Source organism: Myiozetetes cayanensis, unplaced genomic scaffold (assembly GCF_022539395.1).
Source record: "Myiozetetes cayanensis isolate MyiCay16 unplaced genomic scaffold, myiCay2020 scf21, whole genome shotgun sequence".
Taxonomy (NCBI): Eukaryota; Metazoa; Chordata; class Aves; order Passeriformes; family Tyrannidae; genus Myiozetetes; species Myiozetetes cayanensis.
This window is the reverse complement of record NW_026087423.1, coordinates 11,739,326-11,767,049: the sequence shown is the minus strand read 5'-3', so window position 1 is coordinate 11,767,049 and position 27,724 is coordinate 11,739,326. Positions and strand designations below refer to the sequence as shown.

The following is a 27,724-nucleotide window of genomic DNA, read 5'->3' as shown; positions in this document are numbered from 1 at the left end:
CCTCATCTGACACCCTCCATTGCATCCAGAAAGGCAGCAAGAATGTCTCAGAATGCTTTCATAGGCAAATTTTTTAAAAGGAATATAATAGTAATCAAAAGCTAACACAGAAGCTCTGAAGTGCCCTCTACTGAGATACGGGCTTCCCAAGAACTGTAGAGTGAAAATAAACATCGGGGAGGTTAAAATAATGTTCAACTGGCTCTTCTAATCAGAGCAGTGCGACATCAGCTCTCGTTATTTTAAGAACTATGCATAGAAAACTCTTGCCAAAGCTGGGAGCAGCCTGCTGAACAAACCCCAGGATCAGCAGTGCCACCAGCCTGCCTCCTTGTCAGTCACTGAGCAAATCAGGCTTCAAGCAAGCACCATTCCACCTCAATAAAATAATTTCTTTTGTAAAAGGTCCCTGTAAATTAGTTGGGACTTCATTAGTGTTTTTCCAGCTGTTCTCTAGTGAAGACATGAAAACAGGCTGGCAGGAGCTTCAAAACACCCCTCTACCCAGTCAGCTAGAAGGGAGGAATCCTTATGAAAACACAGCTGAGGCTGCACACAGCTTTAACACAACACAGGAAATTAAAAATCTAACTTTCAAAATCCGTGCATGGGAAGCAGCAAGGGACACAGCTAAGTTAAACAGCACTTAGAATAGAAAATAAACTCCCACCTCTCCCAAACCTCACTGTTCTGGGAGGAGGCACAAGCACAGCTAAAGTGTCACCACAGCTATCAGGTGGTCCTGGACTCGTACACGTGAGACCAGTGCACGTGGACACAGATCCTCTCCCCTTGCTGGGCCTTTTTCCTCATGGACTGGCACTCAGCTGGAATTCATGAGACTCCTCTGCAAGAAGGGGAGACTCTGTGAAGGGATTTTGAGGATATTACGAGGCAGCTCAGATGCAAGTCTTCAAAATCCACTTGCATCTTTTCAAAAAAAGCGCTGCCTCATCTTTAACGAGGCTTTCCCCACCCTCCTGCTGACTTATCTCAGTCTGCTCAGTCCCACACCATTTTCTGCCCATTAGAAGTCCAATATCTCTTAGCTGTGCTCAGTATTCTCTCCGAAAAGGTCTCTGCAGTATTTCTGCCATTTCTATTCAAGGAAATCTATTCAGGAACGGTTAAAACACCATCTTTAAACAAAACAGCAAGAATTCCTTTTTTCTTTTTTTTTTCCCCCCCAGTTCAGCTCAGGCCCAGGAACAGACAGGCTGTCTCATCTCCCAGACATGAAGCAAGGCTTGAAACTTGGCAATTCTTATTATTAAGCCAACAGGCAATTACCAACTCCTGGCTAAATACACTCTGCCTCTAGCAGGGAAACTGTTGAGAGCCTTGTCCTGACCTGCAGTCCCAACAACATGCCACGACTTTGAGGCGTTACCCTCTCCTTTATATAATTTGGTGGCTATAAATCTAACACAGAACCAGCCCCCAGCCCTCAGCAAACCAGCTGAGCCTCCCTAATGTGGATTCCAACTCTTTGTGATGCTGAAAACAACACTGCTACCAAGATCAGGAAACAAAACTCCTTATCTCTCACACTCAGCCCATCAGTCTGCTGTGTGACAGCACCAATCTGCCACTGAAGGACAGAGACATAAATACAGCTGACATTTTCTAAGACTTCAGGATATTGGCCTGCAAAAGATCTCCTGGACCAGCTACCAACAGCAGAGGGTAGAAGAAGATACAGAAAACTCATTCAACATAGGTGCCATCAAAAAACTAAACAGTGGAGAACAAACCAACTCTTTCCTTGCTGCATCCCAAATAGGGAACTTGTACTTCTGTCCCTGTAAAAAGGGGACATTCTCATCCTCATCAGGAAACTGCTGGCCAAATACTAAGCCTGCACTAAAGTCTGGGCATCCCTGGGGATGTCTGTGGTGAGCAACACATTCTTGCAGAGAGAGCTGTTTCACAAGCCCTACTTTGCCATTACTGAGAAGCAATAATATCCCTGTGTTTATTTTCATGGGCTCCACTTCAGTGAGGAGGCAACTCTGCTTTCTGCCCTGGGAACAGCGGCTGCACAGGTCAGTAGATCACAGCAAATATTTACTCTGGGTCACTGTGGGGCCTCTGTGCCTTGTAGCTCTTGAGGCGTAGAAAAAAAGCATGAAATGACCTAAGAAGTGCCCTGGTCAGCCTGTGCTGAGATGTTCAGCCTGCAGGAGGCTGCCAGGTGAAGTGTAGTAAACAGCCCCTGTCAGCTGATCCAAGAGTAGGTGCACTGCAGTGCACCCAGTGATGTTACATTACAGCACCACTTTGGAAAAGTTGTTCAGGAAAAAGAACATCTCCTCTTACCCACAGGTGTCACAAGCATCTCTAACATGGGCCCAGTCCAAATCCCACTGAAGTCTGAGACCAAGCTGATTTATTTGGGGCCTGGCTTGTACCTACCCCTGAGTTCCACCCATGCAGAGCGTGGCCAGCAGGACTCCTGTGAGGTCTTGTGTACAAGTCAGGAGATTTATTCATGATAGGCCAAGTCCTGTCATAGATATTTCTTAATTACCTGGCTGCAGAGGGGAAAAAAGCTGCACAGCAGTGCTTCACACCTCTGGTTTGCAAAAGGGTCCCACTTGGGATGGACTAGAAAGATCACAGCTCCCTGCATCTGTTGTGGTCAGAGCAAGAAACACCCTGCTCTGATACAAAAGAAACAGCTTTGAGAAAGGTCAAAAACACTCTGCTGTGAAGTGCCCATAGCAGCCTCTGTCAATGCCAACTCACAGAATTTAAGAAGGAATTTTAGAGCAGCCTGTTCTGGACTCCTAAGTACCTGAGGACACAGAGTTCCAGTTATTCCTGTTCAGAGGATGGTCCCTTCTGTAACACTCCCCACAGCAGAGGTCTGCCACTCTCAGCTCAGTACATCCCCACGATGGGCTTAAGTTAAACCAACATGCAGAGAGATCTCCCAGCAGGGAAATTGCACTGTACCACTGAAGGACAACAACAACATCAGCAGAGAAGCTGTGCTGAGACACGCAACCTTGGGCTGGACCCAAGAGATGGGTCTGGCCAACAGCACTGCAACGTGCACAGGAGCACGTCCTCCACTTATGGAGACAAGGAGAATTAGAGTGCCCTTGGATCCAACATGGAATTACCATATTGCCTAATGCCTGTAATTAGAGGGCAGAATGGATTGGGAAGCTTACAAGCAGCTCATTCAACGAGAAACAGGGGATTTGCATGCACAGCTCAGTTAGGTGTTACAGGAGCGACCAGCACAAGTGTCTGAGGAGCCAGTGGGAAGGAGATGCCGCAATTAAACACCCTCACACAATTAGCAAAGTAACTGAAGCAGCACAATAACAGCTCAACAGAGATGAGCCTCCTGAGCGCCACTGAAACACCCTGGAAGGAATCTGAACTTTCCAAGATGAGCTTTCAGTAAAAATATCACTCCTGTCAAAAGCACCCAGAGGCTGGAAGAGGAGATACCCCAAAGGAGAGTGTGGTGGAATGGAGAAAGCTGACGCTCACATGTGGGATCTGGGATCTGGGAGACCCAGATCTCTGCAGCAGTGATGGAAGTAGCTACCTGCAGTCCCTCACTGACTCCTGCCTCTGGAAATCACCGCCTGCTGGGTTCTCTTCACTGGCAGCCAGCAAGCAAACAGATGTTCAGAGTTAAAATAAAAGTAAGCACCAGTTTGCCAGTCACAACAGCTGCTCTTTGGAGTTCTCAAGGTAATGTATTTTATTGGTAAAAACAGAGCTAAAGGTTAGCTTTCTCAAATTAACTCAGGTAGAGAAGGCTCAAATCACCCCTCAGGCAACACTCAAACAAACCCAACTGGGGTAAAACTGAATTTTATTTGGAAAATAAATTTCACCATCACTTTCTCAAACTAACCACCAGCTTCCCAAGTGATCTCAATTGATAAGGAAGGAAGTGAGCTGCAATAACAGCCTAACTAACTGCATGCTTCACTTTGTTCTTGGGGTTTTTCTGGCCATGGGGAGTGGCTGAAGGGAGAAGATGACAATGCACACACAGAAGCAGCAGCGTGAACAGAAAGATTTCCTACAAATCTCTGTTTCTGGGAGCCATTTGGCCAGGAGTTGTGTTCCTGCTTACACACAGAGCTTTGCCCACAAGAGTGCACAGCCCAGTGTTTTGACAGTAAGGTTCATTTCATGCCCATGAAAGCTAAAAAACTTCTGCTTTCAAAGCCCAAAGTTTTACTTTTTTTAAAAAGCATTTTATTAATAAAATTTGCACTTGTATTCAAAGAGAAAAAGAAGGTACCAATTACAAAACCATCCTCAGTGTTTGTAAGTGTTCCACCACCACCAGAGATGCTCCTTTTAGAGCACAGCAACACCCAACAGATGCAAAACACCATCACTTATCTACGACAAAGCACACTCAACCTGCATTTTAAAAAACAAATGCCTGTTACTTCTATCTCACCCATATTTTAAACAAATGAAACACGGGAAAGGCAAAATATTCTTATTTTTTACCCTTCAAGTAACACATTCTTTCTGAAAATTGAAGTCCACAAGCATAATTCATTAGCCTTTATAAACAGAGCCCCAAATAATTCTAGGGATACCAACATTAGCTGTGGGGCAAATGTAAATTTAGCTTTTAATCCTTCAATTTCTGCCATTTCCAGGCATCACATACCTCAATAAGGAGCCTGAAGTATTATCCAGCTGACTAGCTTTTAATTTGAACAATGTGAACAAACTTTGTTTAATCATGACCCAGAGCCACACATAAAATGAGATTAAACTTGCCTCTTTGCATTCAGTAATCTTCTAGTTAACATGCAAAACATCAAGAAAGCAACTTTAAAATAAAACAAAAATTCAGGCAGGGCAACAAAAAATAAAAGGCTGTGTCTGACTGCTGCTAAGTAAACTGTTAAACATGGTATCCTATTTATTTTAGGTACTCAGGTGCAAGGTGATTTTCTCAAAGGCCAGGATCCTGTGCCATGTGCTCCACTGAAAATCCCTTGGGAGACTGAAGCCTGAGTAACAGCAATAGAGCTGGCAAGGCATTTTTCATTTGGTTTGATGGCAAAAACACCCTTGAGTCTCACCAAAAATTATTCAAGGCACCACAGTCCCAGGTACCTGTGCTGTAGTGTCCACAAGACCCCGAAGTCCGTAGTTTTTGTCACCCCCACAGCACCAGTGGCTGCACTCCAGTCACCCTCAATACACTGAAATAGAAAATGGGTTCTGCCCTAGACGTGGGAACACCCTTAGGGGTAAACTTAAACAATGTGAAATATACTCTTGGGATCTTATTTTAACCCAGCCCTACAGAACTGCAAGGCTTCAGTATAAACAGCTTTTTACCAGTGAGCAAGAAAAGACAAACTGTGTCCCCAGCAGTGCTGAAATACGTTTAGCCTATAAGGCCACTGTAACTAAAACACATAACTACTGCCAACAGTCACTACTGACCTGTATAGAAAGGACCACAAGACCAGCTTTTATTGCAATGGATTCTCAGTTTTCAAATGATTACCAAAGGGTGAACCTCTCAGAAGAGGGGCAGTGATACTCTTTTACTTTGCAGGAATTTGAAGAGATCTTTAACTTAGATCTTGTACAAGCCCCAGAAACTTGAATGAGCTAAACCAGTCAGCATTTCCTTCTGAATACAGAGGATATCCTCCACACTGTTCTACTTACTGTGAAGGTAGTCAGCCAGGTCACCCCCATTACAGTACTGCAAACAGAACAGAAAGCTCAGTTAATGCGAGGCAAATCAAAAGACTAAAAACAGTAAACTTCACTAGGATGGCAGGCTTATCACAGTATTTAAACATAAATGATCCCACGTGTCAAAGTACGCACTGGGAAGTTGGCAGGGAAAACCCCATCCCTGTGGGTTCCTCTCCTGTCCCGTTCCCCCCAAATGTTATGCTGCACTAGGATACACCAGCATTGACCAGCTCTTGGGCACATCAGAAAGGTAAAACCAGAACAAAGCAGGAGGGTCACCACTGCAGACACCTCCAGCTGGCCGAGGAAAGCCTGGGAGCAGCCCCAGCTGGAGCCTGAAATTCCTCACATCGGCGTTCCACATCACTAAGAAAAGTCAACAAGACCTCAGAGTGAAAACTGCAGAGGGCAGAGAACATTCCCAAGCTTTGCAGGTAAGCTGTGTCGAGAGAACTCTCTCCCCACGTTCTCCTTGAGGCAGGTACCACCCAGGAGCACCCATGCGACCCCCGAGGTAAAACGTCTGGCTCCTCGAGCCTGTGCCAGCACGACCTTCTGACAGCAGCAATATGAAAAATCCCTCTGCTGCTATCTGCACCCACACAGCTCTGCCTCTCAAAGCCTTGCAGCTGCAGATTAGATTAGCAGAGCATCACAGGTGAGACTGCCAGCAGGAAGCACCACTTGTGAACATGCTGGTGTGCTCAAAACGAGCTTAAAAAATTAAAAAAAGAGGGAGGGAGAGAGGGTAAAAAAAAAAAAAAAGAAAAAGAAGACACACACTCACCTCCATAACCAAGTAGACAGAGTTTGCCATTTCCTGGGGAAATAGAAAATGGAAAAAATAAGTGATTTATGCATTGAAATATTTCACACACTTAATTGTTGCACTTATATTTAAACAGATAATCCAGGCTCTGTTATGAGTCCGACTGAAGACAGGGTAAAAATATTAAAGGTTAATTCCTGGAAGATTGCTTACTTTGAAAAATGTCAGGTATTTAAGCATGTTATTGCTTTCTGAGTGTGCATCTGTTTAACCAAGCTGATCTCCTGTATTGTGCCTTGGGTCCTCACGTCCTGTCCAGCCCTGGGGATTAACAGTGGCACGCAACACAGATGCTGGCACACTGCTATCTTAGAGCCTTAATCATTTCCACATTTAACTGGGCCCTTTATAGCAGCTATGCCCACATGAGCAGCTCTGGGCTGAGGAGAGAGAGAAGAGCAATGCAACTTGGGGACCTGCAATTCAACCCTGGGTAGACCCAGAAGGCCTAATGACTAAATCCTATTGCAGAAACAGAAGTTGGACAGAAGCAACCTACTACATAAAAACCCGTGAACCGAGTCACTCCTAAAGCCTGCAAGCTGGAAGTCACTCCTCAGCTCAAGGCCCAGCCAGGGACATGAGCAGGCAGCAATTGCTTGAGTGGGTAGAGAAGTTCTAAAAGTAGTGGCAGAGAGCAAGAGACTTCACTTCCATGGCTCTGGGGCAGCATGACTTCACTTACAGGCTGTTTAGATACCTGCCCACCCCATTCCTCTTCTGAGCCCAACTACCATTTCAAAACCCCCAGCATTCACCCTACCAGCTGTTTGGTTTCCAAGCAGTCTCCAATGTCTGCTCTCAGCCCCTTTCATCTTGGTCTGCCCACAGGACTCTACCTCCTGTCGAGCCTGTACCAAATTGCCCGCCTTTGTCAATGCCTGGAGTCCTCTGCACCTCTCATCATTCCTCTTCTGTCCTCTTTTAACCCCCACAACATGAAATCTGGGCTGGAAGACTGGTTGGAGGAAGAGGGGGAAGAGAGGAGGAAGCTGAATTATCTGTGATTTGAGAGGCTGCAGCCACAGCTGCAGGGGGCACAGCCACCTTCCCCCAGAGGGGTTCAAGGCACCGGGCAGCCCCAGGTTCAAGTGTTCACCAGAGCCCAGAGCCACCCTCCACTCTTACAGCTGCTCTCACTGCCAAGCCCAGCTGAGCTTTTTGAAGTCCCCTTGTTTGTTCAGAAAGCAATTTTCTCTGCTGCTTCAAGAAGGCGTTTGTTGCACTTCCTTGCATGACAAGCACTACTTTAAACAGGCTTTGTTTTCCAGCCTCTGTGTTTGAAAGCAGCACGCATTAAGTCATCCAATCTCATATACACTTTGGGTGAAGTGGGAAACCAGTCTGTGGTTAAAAGCACCAGTCAAAGGGAAGCAGTGCAAGGAGAAAATCCCAAGCATCATCACACGAACACGACAAAGAGCTGAGGGAGAAGGTTCAGGAGTGTTCAAAGCCCACCAGCTCCTGCTGTCCTAAGCAGGAACACTGGAAACCCAAGGTTGATGAGAGACACCCAGGACTTTCAGTTCCACAGGAACTCCAGGCCCAGATATACCAGAAAATGTGAGAAACACCAGAAGTGCGGTGCAGCTGCTCAGGGAGCTCAGTGCTGGGCAACTGCTGGGCACAAAGGAAGTGTCTGAAGTGGTTTCTGCAGCCCACACCAAGTTCATCACTGCCACAGCAGCAGTTTTCAGAGACACTTCTTGGCTAAACATGCTGTGATCACTGCAGCTCAATAACTCTGTACATGAATATGTGTAGTGACAGCAGGGTTTGGGGAAGCTCAGCATATTATTACCTATGTAAAAAATGAAGAGGAAGCAGAGCTTACACAAACCAAGCCCAGAAGATATTTGCAATAGTTTGTTGGCCAACAGCTAATGTACACTGAGCAGTTTGGTTGTTTTTCCACTCTACATTATTTAAAGACTCTGCAAACAAACATCATCAAGGCAAGCCATTGATTTTTGGCAGCCAGAGCGTACAATGACCAGGGTTAAGCAAGGACCTTCACTGGCAAGGGAGATGCTCAACCTCCCAACAACAATGTGACCTTGGTGGTTGGTGGTTTTATCTCTTCACCCTGTGTTGGTGGGATAAGAGGGCAATGCCTAAAAGGCTTCTAGGAAAGAAGTAGATGGCTCCCTCAACCAGCCCCTGGCAACTGCACCCTCTGAACATTCCACCTCCCCGCTGCACACACACCCAAAGCAGCAGAGGAACATCTAGCAAGGGTGTTTTCAGATCGCAGATGCCTGTAGAAGGGAGAACAACTTCCACATTTGCAGCTTCAGCATTTCAAGACCCCATTACCAGAAAAGAGATTTGTAGAATTCTGCCAACAAAACTAAACATTTATTTCGGGAAGAGTCCCAGAAACAAGCTCTTGTTTGTAAAAAGCCAGTAGAGCTTATTCTTGTTACAGATTCAGCTGTCTAAAGAGACTTTTGGTTTCTCAAATGGGCTGATGGACTTCTCTCAAGCTGATTCAGCAGCAGAAACTGTTTCTTGCCCATTTTTATCCTTCCACTATATTTATGATTTGTCCATTAACAAAACAAGGAAAAAATACTGCAAGCCAAATTTTGCAAGCTACCAGTTCCTCTGAAAAAAAGAAACCAAAATGTCCAGCCCACTTGTTTCCATATCAGCAACAAGAAAAGTGTTACAGTTTGCTGAATTTCTGCAGAGGCTCATGTCCAAGAAGCAGCACAGATAATTTCCTCTGGACCACTTATTCACATGTGCCAGTTGGTGCAGCCAAGGCTAATCCTGTCACTAAACAAGCTCAATGAAGGGAACAGCACAGAAACAACCCCCGAACTTTTCCTCTCATCACAAAGTGCAGCAGTACCCTGACCACGCTCCACAATAGCAGCAAAAGGCCTCTGCCAAAGGCATTAAGCTGATAATTAATCAGTCTGGATCACTGCCTGACTTGTAGTTCTTGCAGCAGAGGCCCCAGCGATGAAGTTACAATTTAATTGAGTGTAAAAATAGGCAACAGCCTCTGCTGTCTACAAATAACACACATCTGCTGATGGAGGACAAAGAAATGAAGAAACCTCATTTAGCAGTACACCTTAAATCACCCCAGGACTGTGCTCTGCTAAAATTCCTCACTGGGACACCAGGAGGGATGGCATTATGGACATCAAGACCCAGCAGTCCTGTCTCCCTTTAAATTTTCTCTCCACCCATACTGGAAGGTGGCATGATCATCTTCTTGGAAAGTGTGTGTTTAGGTGTGTCCAGAGGGAAATGTCTGGCTGTACCCACAGTTAGTCATCCTCCCACCACAGCTTAAAAAGTCAGCAAGAGGAATTTTCCTTAGAAAAATCCTCCTCTGCACTCTACCCCTGCACTCAGCCTGCCACCGAGTTTAGAAAGGTGCTCAGGAAGGAAAAGAAGCGGAAATTCGATGACACAACAAACACCGCAGGACTCTCAGCAGTGAAATGTTCTCACCAATCTGTGAGGCACCAGTGCTGTAACGGGCTCTGGGGTAAAACCAGCGAAGAACGGCTTCCACCTCACACAAGTCTTTTCTAGGAAGACTGGGGGATGCAGGAGGAACACTCTGCACACGAATGCAGCTCCACAGTTACGACCACGTGCTGAGCACTGCAGGGCTGACGAGGCTCCTGCTGCCTGCAGGAGAGGAGCTGGATGGACTCGAGTCCTCAGGACTGGTTTTGTTACCCTCCTGAAGATCAGCCTATTTGCTGGCCTCCCTCTGATGGCAAAGGTCCCTGGTTTGTACCTCTCAGGAGGGATCTCCCACACCACCTCTCCAACAGCGCCCAGAGGCACTGCCAAGCCACGATAATTGCCACACGTGGATCTCTGAAAGGGAGGCAGGGACTCAACCAACTGCACCAACACAAGGGCAGTGGAGCAAGGCTGAGGGTCTGACAGTGGAAGATAACACCAACAGAAAGCTAAGCTTTTCCACCTTTTTTGTCTCTTGCTACTTCCCTCACTCCCTGCAGCAGAACGACAGCACATCCTGTCTTGCCAGGAGGATCTCACAGAGCCAGTGCCCTCCTGGCCTGTGGTCTCTAGTCATGGCTTTCTGGCAGTGAAAATGCAATCATGAACACAGCCTGCACCAAACACAGCTTTGCTTTACAGAAGCCAATTCCAGGCCCATGGCACCTGGAAAGCCACTAGCTCAGGCAGGGCCTCTCAAGAACACCGGGCTGGGGAAAAATGAACCCACTGCTCTCAAGAGATGGAAGAAACTTGCCAAAAAGTAAAATGTCTTTGTATTATTTCACTGGGGCCCTCAGCTTGGCTTGAGCTGGCTAACCCCCAAAGAGGGAGAGGAAAACTGTCACGCTATGCAAGGATTATCTCCTGACGCAACTGTTGGAACAAAAGAGACAATAGCAACATCAATCTGAAGTGTGGGAGCACCTACCAATGCTCATCATCCTTTGGAAAACTGATCCAAAGCAAACAGCTATAAGGTATTTACAGCCTTTTGACCTCAAGCGAAAAGAAAAACGTGTCTCAGAGCCTCTTGTGTTCGCCTGTTCTCTAGCCCTGGTCATCCTCCTCACTCCTCCTGAACCTCAATAAGGCACTCAGGAGCATTTTGAACAGGTTTCCAATTCAGGAGACAACAGTTAACTCAGATGAAGAAAGAAAAGGAAAGCACTCACTGCAGTATAATCTCCTCTCTGCACGGACATGCAATACCACAAAATGTTTCTCAAGCCCAGACACAGCTTCACAGGCAGACAAAAGCATGGTTTAGGACAGACTTTTGGGATTCAAGTCCTGCACCAAGAGAGTTAGTAAGTTATAAGGAACCAGCAGCCACTTTTCTCTTGAATAGGGGCTACCCTGAAAGTTATAAATCTGGGGCTACAACAGCAGTCACAGGAAAGCACAAGGTCCAGGAAGTGATAGACAAACAACACCATCATCCTATACCTTTGCCCATTTTGACACATTCAGGTCCAGCAATAAAACCTACTGCTACTGACTGGGCAGTGCTATTCCCATGGTCAGCAGATCTGTGACATCCCAGAAGGATGAGGGCTTCTAGTTTCTTTCTGTAGATCCCACGGAATAAGCACCAGAAAGCAAGACCCAGAGAGGCCCACGAACTTCTGCACTGGCTCTCAACTGCATTCCACTTCCTACTGACCTGCCAGCTTGCCCAGGATGCAGAGCACCAGCAGAGGCACAAAGCAAGCAAAGGCAGGCCCTGCAGCACAGAAATGGTTTATGGCTGCCCTTGCAGCAGGCCAATTTTTGCAGGACCAGAAGAGCAGTGATGCCAAGGGTCTGCTCTGCCCCGTTCCAGGCACTATATGTTCTCCACTGTAAATCTGATGAGTTGTTTCAGCACAGGTTGTACTTCAGGGCAGCTTAAAAACAGCAGGAAGGCTATCCTTTGGTTCTACACAGGCTTCAGGAAGGGAGGGAAAGTATTTCCCATCCTCCTGGCAACGGTTCTGAAGTCTGCCTGCATGACATTCAAAACCAAACAAGACAACGTCATGTCCAGGGAGCTCACAGCACTGAGGACAAACGGGAGCACAGCTGGTAGGGCAGCTCAGTCTTCAAGTGGCCTGAACAAACCACACCATCCCTTCCACTGGACTGGAGCTTTCAGCAGGTTCCTTCAGAGCAGCCCCAGCCCTCCCTGCAGGCAGTGGCAGTGCTGGTCACACCCCCACTGCTGGGCGCTCTGGGCAAGGCCAGCGGTGAACGTGTGTGAAGCCAAGAGCGAAGCCCCGAGACCCAAGGCACTTGCTGGGTGATTGGTGACCACAGCACCTGCAGAGAGCTCAGACAGAAACACCTGGCTCTCCTTCAGAGGCAGAGGGGGCCTCTGCAGAGCAGCACACTCCAGCAGGCCACAGCTGGAGCTGCATCTGAGCCCGACCACAGAAACCAGACTATGCAATTCATGTCACGATGGGGCAGAGAGACAAAGTGCTGGGTTTCACAGGTCGCAGAGCTTCGAGGCAAGACCAAAAACACGCACACATCAGAGCAAACTGGGGACTTGTGCTGCAGCAACACTGAAAAGCAACCCCTCCTTACAGAGCCACGTTGCTCTGGGGGTAACACTGCACCTCCTAGGGCAGTCTGTGCCCCCCCAGCCAACTCCTGGGGAGGCATCACTGCCCCAGGGCATTGGCTGCAGGTCACATCTGCAAGCTGCAGCTGCAGCAGCCCAGCAAGGATAAGAGAATGTAGAAGAAAAAAAAACCCAGCAGAATCCTGAAAAGTTTGGACATCCTGACACAGAGCAGAAGGAAGTAGTTACCCCCTTGCCAACAGGCAGAATAATACCTAGAAGCTTTTTTCAAACAAAAGCAAGCTCCTTTGCAAATGGCAATGCATTATGTTAATACTACCAAGAGAGGAAACTTCAGAATTCTAAAAACAACGATAAAAATAATCAAGATCCGATTTGCTTTTCTGTATTTATTCCTTATCTCCTTTCTGTATCACAGCCATGCTATAAACTGAACTTTTAAAGCTGAATTCCCCATTCCCTTAAGCTCAGTCACATGCACTGGAATTAAATCCTTGCATACCATAAAGTTGCATTTTATGAGCCTGCCCAATAAGTAGGAGCAATGGGGGGAGAGCTGGGGGTCGAGGTGGGTAACACGGTATGAATGTGAACATTTCAGCTTTAATCACAATCACTGAGACGTATTAATTTACTGAGATATGTGCAAGTACAAGCAAAGTGACCAAGCCCTGAAGTTTGATTTTTATTTGATTAATGTAGTTCCACTGATAAAGTTGGGAATTGATATTTTTTTAATGGTATATCCCAACCACCATCTGATATTCTGCAGGAGTTGTTCAGGTTTTTTGTTGGTGGTCTTTGTTTTTAAGCAACCCTGAAAATGTCTGACCTCCCTGAGGTCTTCTATGGTAGCTGCATGAGTGACTGGCCTTTGCAAGTCTTCTCTTTTACATCCATTTATTTCAGACTTCATTTACCAGATTTAAGAGAACAAACACACTTGTTATCACAAAGGTGTGGAAGAAAGGAATTTAAAGAAAAAAGGCATGAGTTTTCTTTCAAATAAAAACGGTCTTAAATTAAGAGGGGGGAAAAAAAAAATCCAGTCAGTGGAAGCCAGAGAAACATGGACTCAAATCTGCAGTATTTAAAAAAACAAAGAAATGGGTTTTAACATATTTAACATGCTGGCTACAAATGCCAACTAAACAAAGAGAATATCAAACACAAATGAAGCCTTCAGAGAGAAAGTCCCCCCATGGCTCAGCGCTGCACAGGGTGACAGGACACAGCACACACAGGCAGGGGACACACAGAGCCCACCCTGCAGCCCCAGGGCTGCCTCCCAGCCCTGCCCAGCACCCCATCGTGTTCCCTGGGTTCCCCATCACACCAGCAGCTCTCACACCCCAGCTGGGAGGCCCTGCCTACCTGGACACGTAAGACACTTTGCTAAATGGGATCTCTACTGACTTAAAATCACGCATCTTTCGTTCCCCCCCAAGCCGAACCACACTGTCTGGTTGATCCCTACTATGCCAGCTCAGCTGACCTAATTCCTCCTGTTACTCTGATGCTGGGAGACAAGCCAGGTGCTCCTGCAGCCAGACAGAACATTATTGCCCTAAGCAACCAGTGATGCACAGTTTGATTCATTTCTATCAGCCCCCCTTGAAACAACCTTGCTCAGTAAACAAACGCAGCTCTGAGATCCTCACTTTGCACTTAGACAGCATCCCTGTGTTTACGGTGATATTTAAGGGCTGCACATGATAATGCAGGAGATTGAGCACAGTTAAAGCACCTCTTTGCTATGCAGCAAGAACAGAAGAGGTTCCACAGCTATCTATGGGCAGGGCTCTGCTGGATTCTGCTGCAAACATTTGTTAAGACATTTCTCAGAGAGCAATCATAACATCTGAAGACAATTAAGATGCTTTCTCTTAAGCAAAAACATGTTTAGGTCTGTACCTGAGAAACTTTGCATGCAAAGACTACATCATTCCTGTTCTTTTTCCACTGAGTTTGCCATTTGTTATTGTTGCATGAACGTAACAGCAAAAATCCCCAAACAAAACCAGCACCCAGCCAAGAGAAAGCAAACAAAACCACCCATACTTATTTTGAAAACAAAACCAAACCAAAACCCCTTGCAGATCAAAGGCCACCACCTCTGCTGACCACCCTGTGCCTGGCTGCTCGTTTCCCACTGTATCTCACTTCTGGGATGATTTACCTCATGGAAGACCCACATCCACTTCCAAGGACCAGAGCTTCTTGAGGTGTTTTGCCAAAGCAAACCAGAGCCACCCAGCCTGGATTCCTACCACTAGCACCACTGTTAGCTAGTCTGCTTGTTCTGCAAAGCTTTTCAATTACTATCAACAGGTGGGAAGGCAGGTGGTGCAAGAAAGGGAGAGGAGAAAGGAAGACACTTGAAAGTGAACTGTATCCTCAATTCTCTAGATAAGCTTGAGCATTAAGATGAGCTTTTGAAACACAGTTTTATTGCAGTGTAGGGGCAAGTTCAGTCCAGCCACAAAATTAAATCTCTTAATTAGGCTTTGCTTTGAACCTATAAATAACTTAAAACAAATTCAAACACTGTTTCTCCATCTGAATTTAATCCCACCCAGCCACTGATTACGAGGCACCTCTTCCCATCTATCCTCCAAATCTTCACCTCCTTGCTTTGCTCACTCCAACCAAATGCATTCAGTCACCACAAGGATTTGCACAGTGGAAACTGTCCTGGTGGAAACACTGAGGGACCTTCCCGAGGAGCAGCACGAACAGCAGTTCTGCCGTTACAGAGCTCTGCTGTCAAACTGCGAACACAACAGGCTACCAGTTTCTGATTACTCCTGGGAAACATTCCTTAATCTGTCATTATGGTCTGAGTAATGCTACCTTCCACAGGAGCTTCAGAGGCTATTAACCACCACGTCGCCGGCCCTTCCATGACACCTTCATCATGTGAGAGGAACACAGGTATGTGCTTTACACAGGGGATGAGTAAAACAGTGATCACAACTTCAGAAATGCAGCAAGGCAACTCCCTCTATAAAAAGCCTATGACTCCTCTGAGGTCTATATTTAGTGGTCAATATTTGCTAGATGTTTCTGTGACCTGCACAGTGGGGTGCTCGGTTAGTGAAGCCAGCTTTATTAAAAAAAAAAAAAAAAAAAAAAAGGACTATAAAATTCTCAACTCTCCACAAACACATCCATTTTGGTCCACTAAACTCTCAAGCCTCACCCTACAAAACTACTGGCAGAGGACGGTTGGGTTTTTGTCCTTTTCTCTTCCAGCTCTAAATTAAGCCAGATCCAGTCTTCAGTGATTCCCTTCAACAGATGCGAGGATGCTGACGGAGCAGGACAGCAGACACCCCATTCTTGTCCGCAGCACAGACAGAAAGAGGATTGCTTGGCAGTTCAGAGAAGCCTGCACTTTACACCCACTCACCAGGCAGCCTGCCAGCTTCGCTCGGGGATGGAATTAAAACAGGATTTACCCAGGCAGCCTGACCTCAGGACTGCCATCTCCCAGACACAGAGAGCCTCCTTAGTCACTCCCAGTGTCACACTGGAGCCCTGTCTCCCCAGGATGGGGCACCCAAACAGCAGCGCCCGAGGAACAGGAGATCCTGCGTGAGGTGGCACGAGAGGTGGTGAGGCATGAGGTGACACTGCTGCAACACTGATTCATCCCACACCACGCTCCCCAGCATGGCAATGCAGCTGAGGAGGCTGGAGGGCACTGGGAAGGACACACCTAAGGACACTGCACTCTGGAGGTCCCGGGGGATAGCAGGAGGCACGTACACAAGATGCAGATGAACAGCTAAAGGCTCCGTGTCAGAGAAGGGTGATGGTGCAGACAGCACAGCAGCACATCACAGCCCAGCAGCCACGGTCCTATTGATCACAAGGACTTGCTGTACAGTAGCAACACAACAAGGCTGTTATTATCACCAGCCCAGGCCGACTGATCACTAAGCTGAGAAGTGTTTGTTCTGCCACCCATTCCTTAATCCGTGTGCATGAGAAAAGCTGCGCTGCAAGGACTCCGTGTTCTTTGTCTCCAGGTGATACACTCATCCCAGCAGAAATATTTTTGGTGAGTCTGTGCTAGATGAGTGAGTTAAGCATTACTCTCAGCTCATCCCAAACTCGTGAGTGCAATAAGGCAACCTGTCACCAAATTATGGAAAGCAGACCCTCAGGTAACACAGGCTGAGCACAAACGTCACAGCAGTGCCCTGCGTGACGTTAACAGATGTACTGCCACAACCAGTCCATCCCACCTGGGCCAAAATTGGGGGAAAAGAAAGAAAACCAACACGAAACCCACCCAATACCCACACAAGCACAGTCCTAGCCAGGCTGCTTTAAGAAGCAAGCTCAGCCCACAGCACAGAATTAGGGAAAACACACCAGTACAATAATCCTTCCTATTTCACGTGGGAAAATGCTTTCTAATATCCAAAGCATGACTTATGTCCAGGAATAGCAGATTTTCTGCCCTAGCACCAACACAGCCACATGTGAGATCTTCAGTTGACACTTATTCAATCTGAGGCAGCTGGCACAGCACAGGGAGGAAAACATATCCGTGATCTCCCATTGCCCAAAGATCTTGGTTACATGGAAGAACTCAGTTCTCAGTAGTGCTGGAAGAAGCTGTCTAGGACACAGTGCTTCCAGGATCTAAAAAGCTCAAGGGTTACCTTCCTACCACTGAATCCCCTCAGCTAATGAAGATCACAGAATCAATGCCCTGAGTCACAAAAGAAACCAAAGCAAGTCCCACACGCCAGACCACACGTGCTAACCTTCCAGTGTCAGTGTGTGAAGAGTTGAGCTGATCCTCAAGAGTTCTGGAGATCAGTTTTCTGAGAAATCTCATTTCCATACCAAGTCCTCATCTGGCAGAAACCATCATTTGTACCCTTGTTGTTACTGATTTCCACCTTAAGGAACCAGAGTTCATTTGGCTCCCTTCACAGTAAAGAGACTTCTGGTACCCAGATGTCCCTCTGGGCTGCTGAACTCCCCCCTGACTGCTGCAGACTGGGGTCCCCAACTCCAGTCCCTCTGCAAGCCACTTGAGGAGTCACAGGGATTGCTCAGTAAGTACTAATGAACCCCACAGATGGCAGAATAGAGTTTTTACTGTATGCCAAACATCTCCTGTGCCTAGGAAAAAACCTGCACCACAACTCCATACAGGCACTAAACAGACAGCACTTTCAGAAATGCAGTACCATATGATTTATCCTCTTTTTGAGGATTCTTGCATTAGGCTCCTAAAGTATTAACAGCACCTCTCATTAATACATGAGCACATAATAATGGGAATATGCATATTTCATTTTGTGAGCCATTCTCGTGTTCTGACGCTGCTCTCAGGACCCCAGCAAGGGGATCTATAAAAGTCCAGTCACTGCACTTTTATGCATTAAACATTTGTCAGTATCATTTACTCCTAGAAAGCTCCTTATTTTGTCATTATTTATGAACCAATATCACAAAGATCTATGACATGAAAAGAAGCACAGCAATTTTCCTGAATTTGAAGGATAAACTAAGGGTGCCAGGGTGAGAGCTGCTTGTCAGTGCTAAATATCAGCACTGCAAGTGTCTGTCTGAAGCAAATCTGGCATTACATCAAAAATCTTGTGTTGTACGAGGCCTGGTTAACATTAGTTTTTAACCAGGAAAATGCAAATGAAAGCATCACTGGGTGTAATCACTTGCTTACAGCCACTGTGGTTTTGGTAACCATTTCCTTGTGTACACCAGTAAAAGTCAGAGTCACTGTTGACAGGCAGAGCAGAGCAAGGGAGGACACAAAATGCAATGACAGACAAAGCTACAGGGCAACATTAAGTTCCACAGGAAGTATTTTTTTTCCCTCAGCTCTGTGATGTTGTAATACAAAAATAAACCTCTTCAGTTTTAGAAAGCCTACAGGGAAGGGTTCAGTTAACTGCACATATATATTTTTGGGGGTAAATACACATGCAGCTATGAATGAAGCAACCAATCTTGTCTTGGGAGAGCAAGGTGAGTAATCAGCAGCCTTTTCTACAAAGTAAGGAAAGGTGGGCAGAAGCCAGCCTTCCACAGACCTGCACTTTTACCTCTGTAGATAATTTACTCTCATACAACTCCCAGGCAGGCCAAACACTCAGACACATTACACACACAACCTGTGTGGGTGGACCCCAACAGACGGTCTGGTGACCGATCACCTCACACCAGAGGAGACTCCACGCCCTGGTAGCGCTATAAAACACCCACTGCTCCCTAAATCATCTCATTCTGTCTGAGAAATCAAATCACCCAGGTCATACAAGGACTCTCTGACTAAGCTGGTAACTAAACATACACCTGGGCATGCCTTGAGCCCTGGACCATTCTCAAGTTCTTGTTTTGTGGCACCTAGCACAGCTTCTTGGGAAAATCTCACCAGGCTACGCTGCTATACACAGGATTTAACTAAAGCCCATCACAAAAGGAGAATAATGCATTGCTATATCTGTAACAGTGATAGAATTGCTCCTTTTGCAGAAAATGTCTTTGAGCTGCTTCCTACCCAGCAGTAATTTGAAGCAGGGAGAGGAACAGAGCAGAAGTTTTGAAAGGTCTGCAACAGAGCACACCCAGCAGCACAAACGCTTCACACAAATGCAAACTAGAAGATGAAGTGCAGGAGCAGCCACTCACTCCCTCAAGCAAAAAGGCATACAGCAAATTTAGAAGGTACAGAGAAGGAAAAAAAAAAAACCAAAAAACATGAGATCTAATGCCCCAAGTGGCCTGTGTGCCCAGAGGAGGCTCTCCCAGCTACTCTGCAGCACACATCAGGCCAAAATAACACCTCAGGCCCCAGCAGCACCACGCCAGAGCCCCCTGCTCCGGCAGGGAGGGACACAGGGGGTGTCCCAGCCCCGATGGGGGCTGCGGGCTGGGCTGACAGAGGCGAACTACAGCCCCCAGAAGGCACCGCAGGCAGGCACTGCTGCACCGGCCGGCCGGGATTCGTGTCTGGGCTGACGTGGGAGCCACCCGAGCCAATCCACGGGAAAAGCAGGAATGTCAACAAACACGGGCGGCCTGCGGGACACGTGATATCGGCGACAGGGCAGGAGGCTCCCGATAAGCCACCCCGGGGCCGTGGTCGCACAGCGGTCACTCAGCATCAGCCCCCCCCCACCCACAAACACAAGGGGTCCCATCTCGGGCTTCGCATCCCGCGGCGTTATTTTAAAAAGCATCGCAAACGTCTAATAAAAATCCTGCTGGGCCACTGGGCAAGTTAAGTAAATATTCAAGGAACAAAACAAACAAACAAACAAACAAAAAGAAAGTCATTGGATAACTCGGGTTTCAGAGCGGATCGGTTTTGGCCCCTCAGATTAGATCTTCAGGGCCGACTTTGAAGGAAAAGGCAACTGTGGGAAACCACAATAATCTAAAAATGTCTGCTGCAATTTTTAACACTTAGTGACTGCCACAAGGACAACAGAAAAATGCAAATTGAAATCCTCTGGAACTGGAGGCAATCATATGCCACAAAGTCATGCTCACACTATTTTAACACGGCCCAGGAAAAAGAAATTTTCTCAGGGAGTGTATCCAGACCAGAGAAAGAAAACCAAAGGTGGGCACGCCAAAAATAAACTACTGTAATTTTGTTTCTAACGTTTTGAGAACTTCGGAGCTTCCACTACAGACGTATTCACCACACACTGCATTACATCCTGGGAACAGAAGCTCCCACTTCAACTGCCAACTGCACACAAGTTCTACGGTCCAGCCAACAGCTAACACATGATCTGCTCAACAGTGTTTGTTTATCTTTCCCTAACTTATCAGAAGACTTTTCCCCCCAGAATTCACTTCTATACACAAAACATTTGTTAAAAACTGAAGTTTCACAAACTTCATTCAGCCTTTCCCAAATCCAAAATGCTTTGAAGTAATTGAATGTATTTACCTGGAAGTCATACAAGGCAACAATGTTTTCATGCTTCAATTCCTAGAAAGAGGGGAAAAAAGACTGTAAGATGGGAGCAACAAAGGGCATGTAGAACAAAGACTGAAGGAAACAAGTCAGTCTGCCTTTACCTTAAGGATTTTTATTTCCTTGCCCAGCAGAGTTTGTGATTTTGCAAGGTTCTTCTTATTAATGCATTTCACAGCTACTTCCAGCTCAGGTTTCTGAAACAGTGCATATGCAATGCAAAGGTAAATGTAAATTTCACCATTAATTTACATTAGGATAAGCAGCCTCTTAACAGATTACAAATACTATTGAACAAAGTGTCTTACAGCACCGGTAAAGGCCTCTCACTTCATATCCTAATGCCTACTCCTCACTTGTTCAGACTTGCCCTTTCCCGAATTATGCTTGTCAGCCCAAGGAGAAAAGCCCAAGGTTTGGGTTTTTGTTACTACTTTATATGGCGATTATCCTCTTATTTAATCACTAGAAATAAACGCACTGTGGGAGCCACAGCTTATCCCAAGCCCTAATGATGGAAAATCCACTGCCAGATTGGTTTCCTTTTATTTACCAGTATGAGATTTTTCCTCCTCCTGGAAAAATTAAGTGGAGAAAGAGAAGACTTCACAGACACAAAATGAAAACCCTAAAAAAAAACACAACCCAAACTAAAGGAAGAGCTCTCTACACACTTAACAGGCAGTGTGGAGGGATTCACACCCCCCCCCTTTATTTTGGAGGTGAGGGTGGGTTTTGGGGGGGTCTGTGGACAACCCCCAGGCAGCTGCCGGCCTCCCAGCCCCAAGGTGAAGCCACCTGCCGGGACACACGCCTGCTCCCACAGAAAACTCCGAAGAGAACAACAATAAATAACAACAAACAACACGTCTGCCATCGCCAGGGCTGCCCCGAGCCCGGGGTGATGCCCAGGCTGGAAACAGCGACGGGGACGGGGTGACCGGGACGCGCTGCCCAGCTCGGCCCAGACCAGAAAATAAATAAATAAACAAACATAAATAAATAAATAAATAAATAAATAAATGAGCCGGTATTCTCACCTCTTTGTGCCTGCCTTTGAAGACGACGGCGAAGGCTCCGTGCCCGATCAGGTCCTTCCTGCTGAACTCAAACTTTCCCACCGCCTCCATGGCGCTGCGCCGGGGGGTCCCGGGGGCCGGCGGGGACGCTGCGGCCGGGGCGGCTTCAGAGCTGCAAAGGGACGAGGAGGAGGAGGAGGAGGAGGATGGCGGTGATGAAGGAGCTGCCTTTAAAGAAAATTAAACCTCTCCCAATCCAAACGCGACGGGGCAAACCCTGCCAACACCCCCGCACACACCACCCCCCCCCTAAGGAGCGGCCGGCAGCCGGAGCAGCCCCGCTCCCGCCGGCTCCGCGCCGGGCTGCGCTCCCCACCTCGCCCTCGTCCATGGGCTGCCTCTTCCTGCCGAGCGGCCGGGAGCCGGGCATTGTCAGCGGCCGGGGCGAAGCTGGCTCCTCAGCGGCGGGCCTCCCCCATCTCCTCCTCCTCCTCCTCTGGCCGGCCCGGCGCGGCTCCTCGGGCCCCGCTTCAGGCGGGGCTCCCCATGCCGAGCCTCGGCCCCCCCGCCGGCAGGCGCGGCTTCGCCGAGAGTCCACCTTAAGCGCGCTCCACCTTAACGCCCGGTCCGCCTCGCGGCAGCGCTCCACCTTAAGCGCGCTCCACCTTAAGGGCGGCCCGGCTGCCGGTACTGTCGGTGCTATCGGTACTGCCGGTGCTGTCGATGCCGCGGTCGGTGCCGGTACCGGGGTCGCCCCGCGGGTCGCGCCGCTCGCTCGGGCCGGGCCCGCACGGAGCGGAGCGGACAGAGCGGGTCGTGCCGGGCGGCGCAGGCGCGGTGCGCGGCGGGGGAGGCGGCGGGGAGGGCAGCGCGGCGGTGGCGGCTCCTGAGGCGGAGCGGCCGGGCCCGGCACATTTAAAGGCGCCGCCTGCCGCCCGCCTGAGTCAGCGCCGCGGCCCCGCCGAGCCCCGGCCCGGCACGGGGCTGGGGGGGCTCCTGCCAACCGCTCAGCCTTTGCGGAGTCACAGAATCACTGCGGAGTTGGGAGGGATCGTCAAAGTCAGACCCTGCCCCTGCACGGGGCATCCCCCACCGTGTACCTGAGAGCGTGGAGCAAAGGCTTCTCAAGCTCTGTCGGGCTTGGTGTTGGTACCACTGCTCCAGGGAGCCTGTTCAGTGCCTGTTCACCCTCTGGGGGAACGTCCTTGTCCTTAGAGCCAAGCCAAACCTCCCTGACACAGCTTGAGGCCATCCCCTCCGTGTCCTGTCACTGGGCACCAGAGAGAAGAGATCAGTGCCTGCCCCTCCGCTTCCCTTCATGGCCAAGTTGTAGACCACGATAAGTTCTCCCCTCCCTCTCCTCCAGACCAAGTGATGCTTCCAACAACTAAAGAAACGTTCATCTGGGTGAAGTGTTAAAAGTTCACCCCAGGAGCTGTTGAAGGGTCCAGATGGGCTCCAGTCCCACCGCTCCCTCTTCTCCCCCAGCATCGCCCACCTCCTCCTCCACAGGCTCTGGCCCCTCTCCACATGCTCCCATGCTGGGGGATCACGGCTCGTCCGTGGGGAGCAAACCAGGCTTCCAGAGTGCCTGAGGGTGCCTCCATGGAGCTGTCCTCTGAGGAACCCTTCCCATCGAGCTCCAGAGCTCAGCATGGAACCACTGCTGCGATAAGAAACCTTTTCTGGCCTGAGCCTGGTGTGCGGTTTGACTGTCCCCAGTCTCTTGCCGTGCAGTGCACAAGCTCTGCCCTGTAGGTGTGGGCTTACAGGTCACTGCCACAAGAACCTCTCATGTATTTCCCCCATCCTCTGCTCCAGGCTGCCCAAACCCACCAGCCCTGGCGGTACCCAGAGCACTTGTGCAGTCGCTCCATCTGTACACTTATCACGGCATCCGAAGCAGAACATCACATTCCAGCTGCGGAGAAAACAACGTGCCTCATAGGCAGCACCCCTGCTCGCACACTCAGCCTGGAGTTTGTTTTGTTTTTTACACAACTGCTCGGTATCGACCGGCGTACTGACCTGTGTCAGCACCACAACACCAAACATGCACTGCCCGTGCGATGGCAGCGGCTCCGCAGTCACCCAGCACAGAGGGTGCTCGGTGTCGTGACGCCGAGTGCCTCCCGCTATCACCGTTCTCGGCAAAAATTAGGAACAAGCAGCACTTCACAGCGTCAGGCCGTGTTATCTACGCAAAGGCCGTGGCTGACTGATAAGATGTCTGGCCTCTGGTCTACTGCCCTTGGTTCCTGTGTAACTCACGTTCAGGTACCTTCCTCTGCTTCAAATTTTGGTGGAAAGATAGCAGAGTAAACTAAAGGCCACTATAAAAGTACCAGTGCCTGACTGGCAGTAATTGGTGTCTCAAATCCCAATGGTTATTTGGTGCTTTGTGGGAGCTGTAAAAGTCATAAGGATATTCTTCAATGGGAGTCTGATGATTCTATCTGCTGAAGTAGCCTTCAAACTGAAACAAGACTAGAGCACTTCTGGGATTTCAGCAGAAATGAATTCAAAAATTGCTTTTTAAAAAAATATAATATGCTTAGCTACTTATTTTCTTTCACTCTTCTAGGCCTGTGTCCTCCACATCTACAGTTTCAGGCATTTGTCAATGATCACAAGGGGATAATTAAAAAACTAACACAGACACAGGTAAAAATGTCAAACATCATCAAACTTCCAAAAAATATCAAGCTACTTGGCAAATGCCAGACACAGGATTTAATTTTACCAGTTGTTAAAAGGCACCGTCTCTAATGCAGAAGGTAATAGTTGCAAAAGTTCGAGGCAGGAAGTGAAGAAAATGTTCTGAAACTTCTCAGAAGATTTCTAGGCAGGCAAAATCTTGTATCTGCCTTGGCTGGAAAGCAGCCAGAGCACCCTGGTTAGCAAGTGCACTCTTGCAAGGACTGTGGTAAAATCTGCAGTGCCCACAGGTGTTTCTGCCCTTCCTTCCCCAGCACAGCAAAGACACTCAGTCCCAGAACTGGGCGAAGGAGGAAGTCGATGTGACTGCTGTTCAATTAGAGGCCAAAATATCCCAGCGATGAATGGCCTTTGTTCTGTACAGTGTGTGCTCATTTTGTTCCTTCACGTGCTGCTGGTTGTGGAAAAAGAAAAAAGTTTACCGTAACTTAGATTTGATTAAAAGTGGGTCCTAAGGTATCTTCCTGCACGCAGCTGTCTACAGAGCCAGGTGCCAAAGTCGACCAACCTCCTCTCTGCTGATATTTCACTTTGATTGTAGGCAAACTGGGTTTGTTTGAAGCAGGTTCACTGGCTAGGTTTCTAGTGAATAAATGGAGCTCCAAGGTAGCACAAGAACTATGAAGGAACTTGGAGGTCTGCACAAGGATCAGGACCGAGTTGTACTGGATGTCATGGGCACACACGAGGCACCACGCTTACTTTGAACTACTCGTTTAACATTTGTAGCATTTAAGTGCCTCTCAAATGTGTCTTCAAAAAATAGGGTAGTGGAAATATTTTGAACTTTTACAGAGATTTAAAAACTTCCCCCAGGATCACTAATAAAACGTAACACACTTCACAGCAAATATGGGTTTGAGATGTTTGGAGTGCACTCTGCAGACACATTTGTTCATGTTGGAACAAAGAGGGATGAAAAGCTTTTTAATTAAAAGTAGGATTCCTCAAATATTTTTTTTCTGCGGTTTCCCGATTAAATGCTTATGCCCTATCAATTCTTCCCTGATGTCCAGAATTCAGTTTGAGTATGTTTAGGCCAACATCCAACACATGCAAATTCTGCTCTCCTCCCACAGTCTCCCATTTGCTAATGATGAAAGCACTACCGCCAGCACGTATTCAACTACTTCCTTAGACGGAGGCATTAATCTTCGAGGGGACAGAGTATAGAGTTCAATTTACTAATGCAAAATATGAGCGGGGAAAGATCTACTGCTGAGATTTATGATGGGTGGAGAAAAATATAAGCATACGCCCACTGTGGGAAACCTTTGAATGTTGTCTTGAAATTATCTTTTTAATTTAATGCAACTTTGTTCTTTTTTCTAATTCAAATGTGAAGGAAAGCAATGGCCAGCTGATATCCTGATGACTCAAATGATACTTTTTTCCAATACCATGTTTTAATCAGGAGTCATAAATATTGCTGTTTCTATCTCCTGTAAGCTCACAGTGCCATCCTTACCTCTGGGCTGCAGAGGCACAATGTAATTATCTCTGAGCTGGGGAATTGGTTAAAGCTACAGAAATATGAGGGAATTATGCAAGACCAGGCAAACTCAGAGTATAGATTTATAATAAAGACAGAATAAAGATTTCCATCTGGGGCTAAACTGTTCTCATTACAGTCCAACCTATGGAATAAATTATGCACGTACCTAACCAGTAGCTCAGGGTGTGTCTGAAGCTCATGTAGGTACAACTTTTGAACAAGTTAACTCTTTTAGGAGGAGCCTGGAGCAGCACAGGCTCCATTTTGGACTGCGAAAGTTTAACTTGGAAGCCAGATGGATGCTGTGGAGAGCTGGTGCCTGCTCAGCTGCCTGCTGCTGTGTGTGCTTTGCTGCAGGCACCAGAGCTTCTGGGCACACTTATGGGAGACTTCAGTTCCACCTGATACACCCAAAGAGCAAGATGTGCCCCTTTGCCTGTACCTGGTATGACCAGTGACGTTTCACATGTGCTCCTGTACAGCCGAGACCTGAGCTGTCACACCCCAGAGAATCCGTGACAGATGCGGGACACGTTTCTTGATGCTTTTCTAGACAGTTCCATCTTCTCAGTACAAGCATCCACTGTGGGCCTGGCAGCCACCTTTCCCAAGATCCTGAATGTCTTTGCTTTTCTAGTTCAGCAACTCCATCCCGGTGCTCCCCGCACTGCCCAATGAGAGATCAGCAGCCATCCCTGAAGCTGAGCCACTGTGTCTGGAAGGCATGGGGGGAATCCTTGGCCAGATGCAATCACAAAGAACAAGTTCTTTCCCTATGCTGGATATTTCTCTTTTGAAATCAAAGTTCTGCTCGATGCAGACAGAGTTTCCGAGGCCCTCCTGTGTAATCTCTTTGTTACAGCACTTGCCTCACGGACACAGACGGTCCTGAAGACCAGGACAAAAAAAAAAAATCAGCGTTTCTGGAGGAAGGGAAATGCCAGACCATGAGGCTTAGGCACATGAGCAAGATGTGATTGAACACGTTATAATTGGTCCCATGTCTCCTCTTTATGTGAAATGAGCACCAAGCCTGAAGATGAGCTTTAACATAGGCTGTAGCTTAGTCCTAGGTAGTGCTGCTGCTGGGTAATTAATCTTCTTCACAGCAGCAGATGCCAAAAAAGATGGACAGAGTAGCGCAGGAGGAAAGATCAGAGCTTGAGTTTCAGAATACATCCGGATGAAAAGCAGACACTGCAGTTGTGTGGATTCAATATCTGATGCAAATTCAGACATGTTAAGGCAGTTACACATCCGCTTTCCACAAGCCTCCCAATAGCTGAGGGTAATTGCCAGTATCTGGGCAGAGCCAACACTAACCTGAAAGCTGGGATTTTTGCCAGATTCATCAGGAAGGAGTGAAGGTACTGAATATGCAGTGCTTGGCTGAAAATCAGTTTGGGGGAAGAAATATGTGGAAGGTCTACAAATATCTAAGTCATAAAAGTAAATATTAGCCTGGCATTAATGAATAGAAGGGAAGCTACGAGCTGAATCAAATGGAAAATTAAAATTACATCATTTCATCATACCCATTTCTGATGTCTGCTGGTAGGTTGGGTTCTGACTCAATACAGTAAGGGTAAGACACAGATTACAGTAGAATTGCCCCAAATTCACCAGGAAAGGAGAATTTTGAACACAGCATTGTTGTGTTGCATTCCTGGAGAGGCTGAATGAGTAGATTAATTTGGAGTCCTGAAAGCACCTGTAAGTTTACAGCAGCAGTATAAGTTGTGTCAAGAGCATTTGTTCATACCTCACCAGGGATCTGCAGAAACAACGTTCCAACTCTGCTAAAATGCTTTTATCTTAGGAAGGGAGTGATCCTCCACTCGCAACATCAGCTCTTGATCAGTGAAACGAGACACTGGATTAAGTGGTGGAGTTTACAATCTGCTCC

General features: G+C 47.6%; 1 protein-coding gene across 7 annotated transcripts in view; it reads right to left on the bottom strand.

The window, feature by feature from the left end:
* Nucleotides 1-27,724, bottom strand: part of ULK1 (unc-51 like autophagy activating kinase 1) — an 89,400-nt gene that overhangs the window by 52,425 nt on the left and 9,251 nt on the right. For 2 of the 7 annotated variants that reach the window (XM_050318668.1, XM_050318670.1), the window contains exons 1-6: nt 22,706-23,019; nt 21,627-21,777; nt 20,691-20,783; nt 20,560-20,601; nt 6,503-6,535; nt 5,683-5,719 (exon numbers count right to left, since the gene is read on the bottom strand). In XM_050318668.1, the coding sequence (XP_050174625.1) occupies nt 5,683-5,719; nt 6,503-6,535; nt 20,560-20,601; nt 20,691-20,783; nt 21,627-21,777; nt 22,706-22,857 (508 nt within the window). In that variant the 5' untranslated portion in view covers nt 22,858-23,019. Of the gene's footprint in view, nt 1-5,682; nt 5,720-6,502; nt 6,536-20,559; nt 20,602-20,690; nt 20,784-21,626; nt 21,834-21,981; nt 22,317-22,705; nt 23,020-23,103; nt 23,277-27,724 lie in introns of those variants that run through there. The other 5 variants (XM_050318673.1, XM_050318667.1, XM_050318669.1 and 2 more) reach the window with 5 other exon arrangements.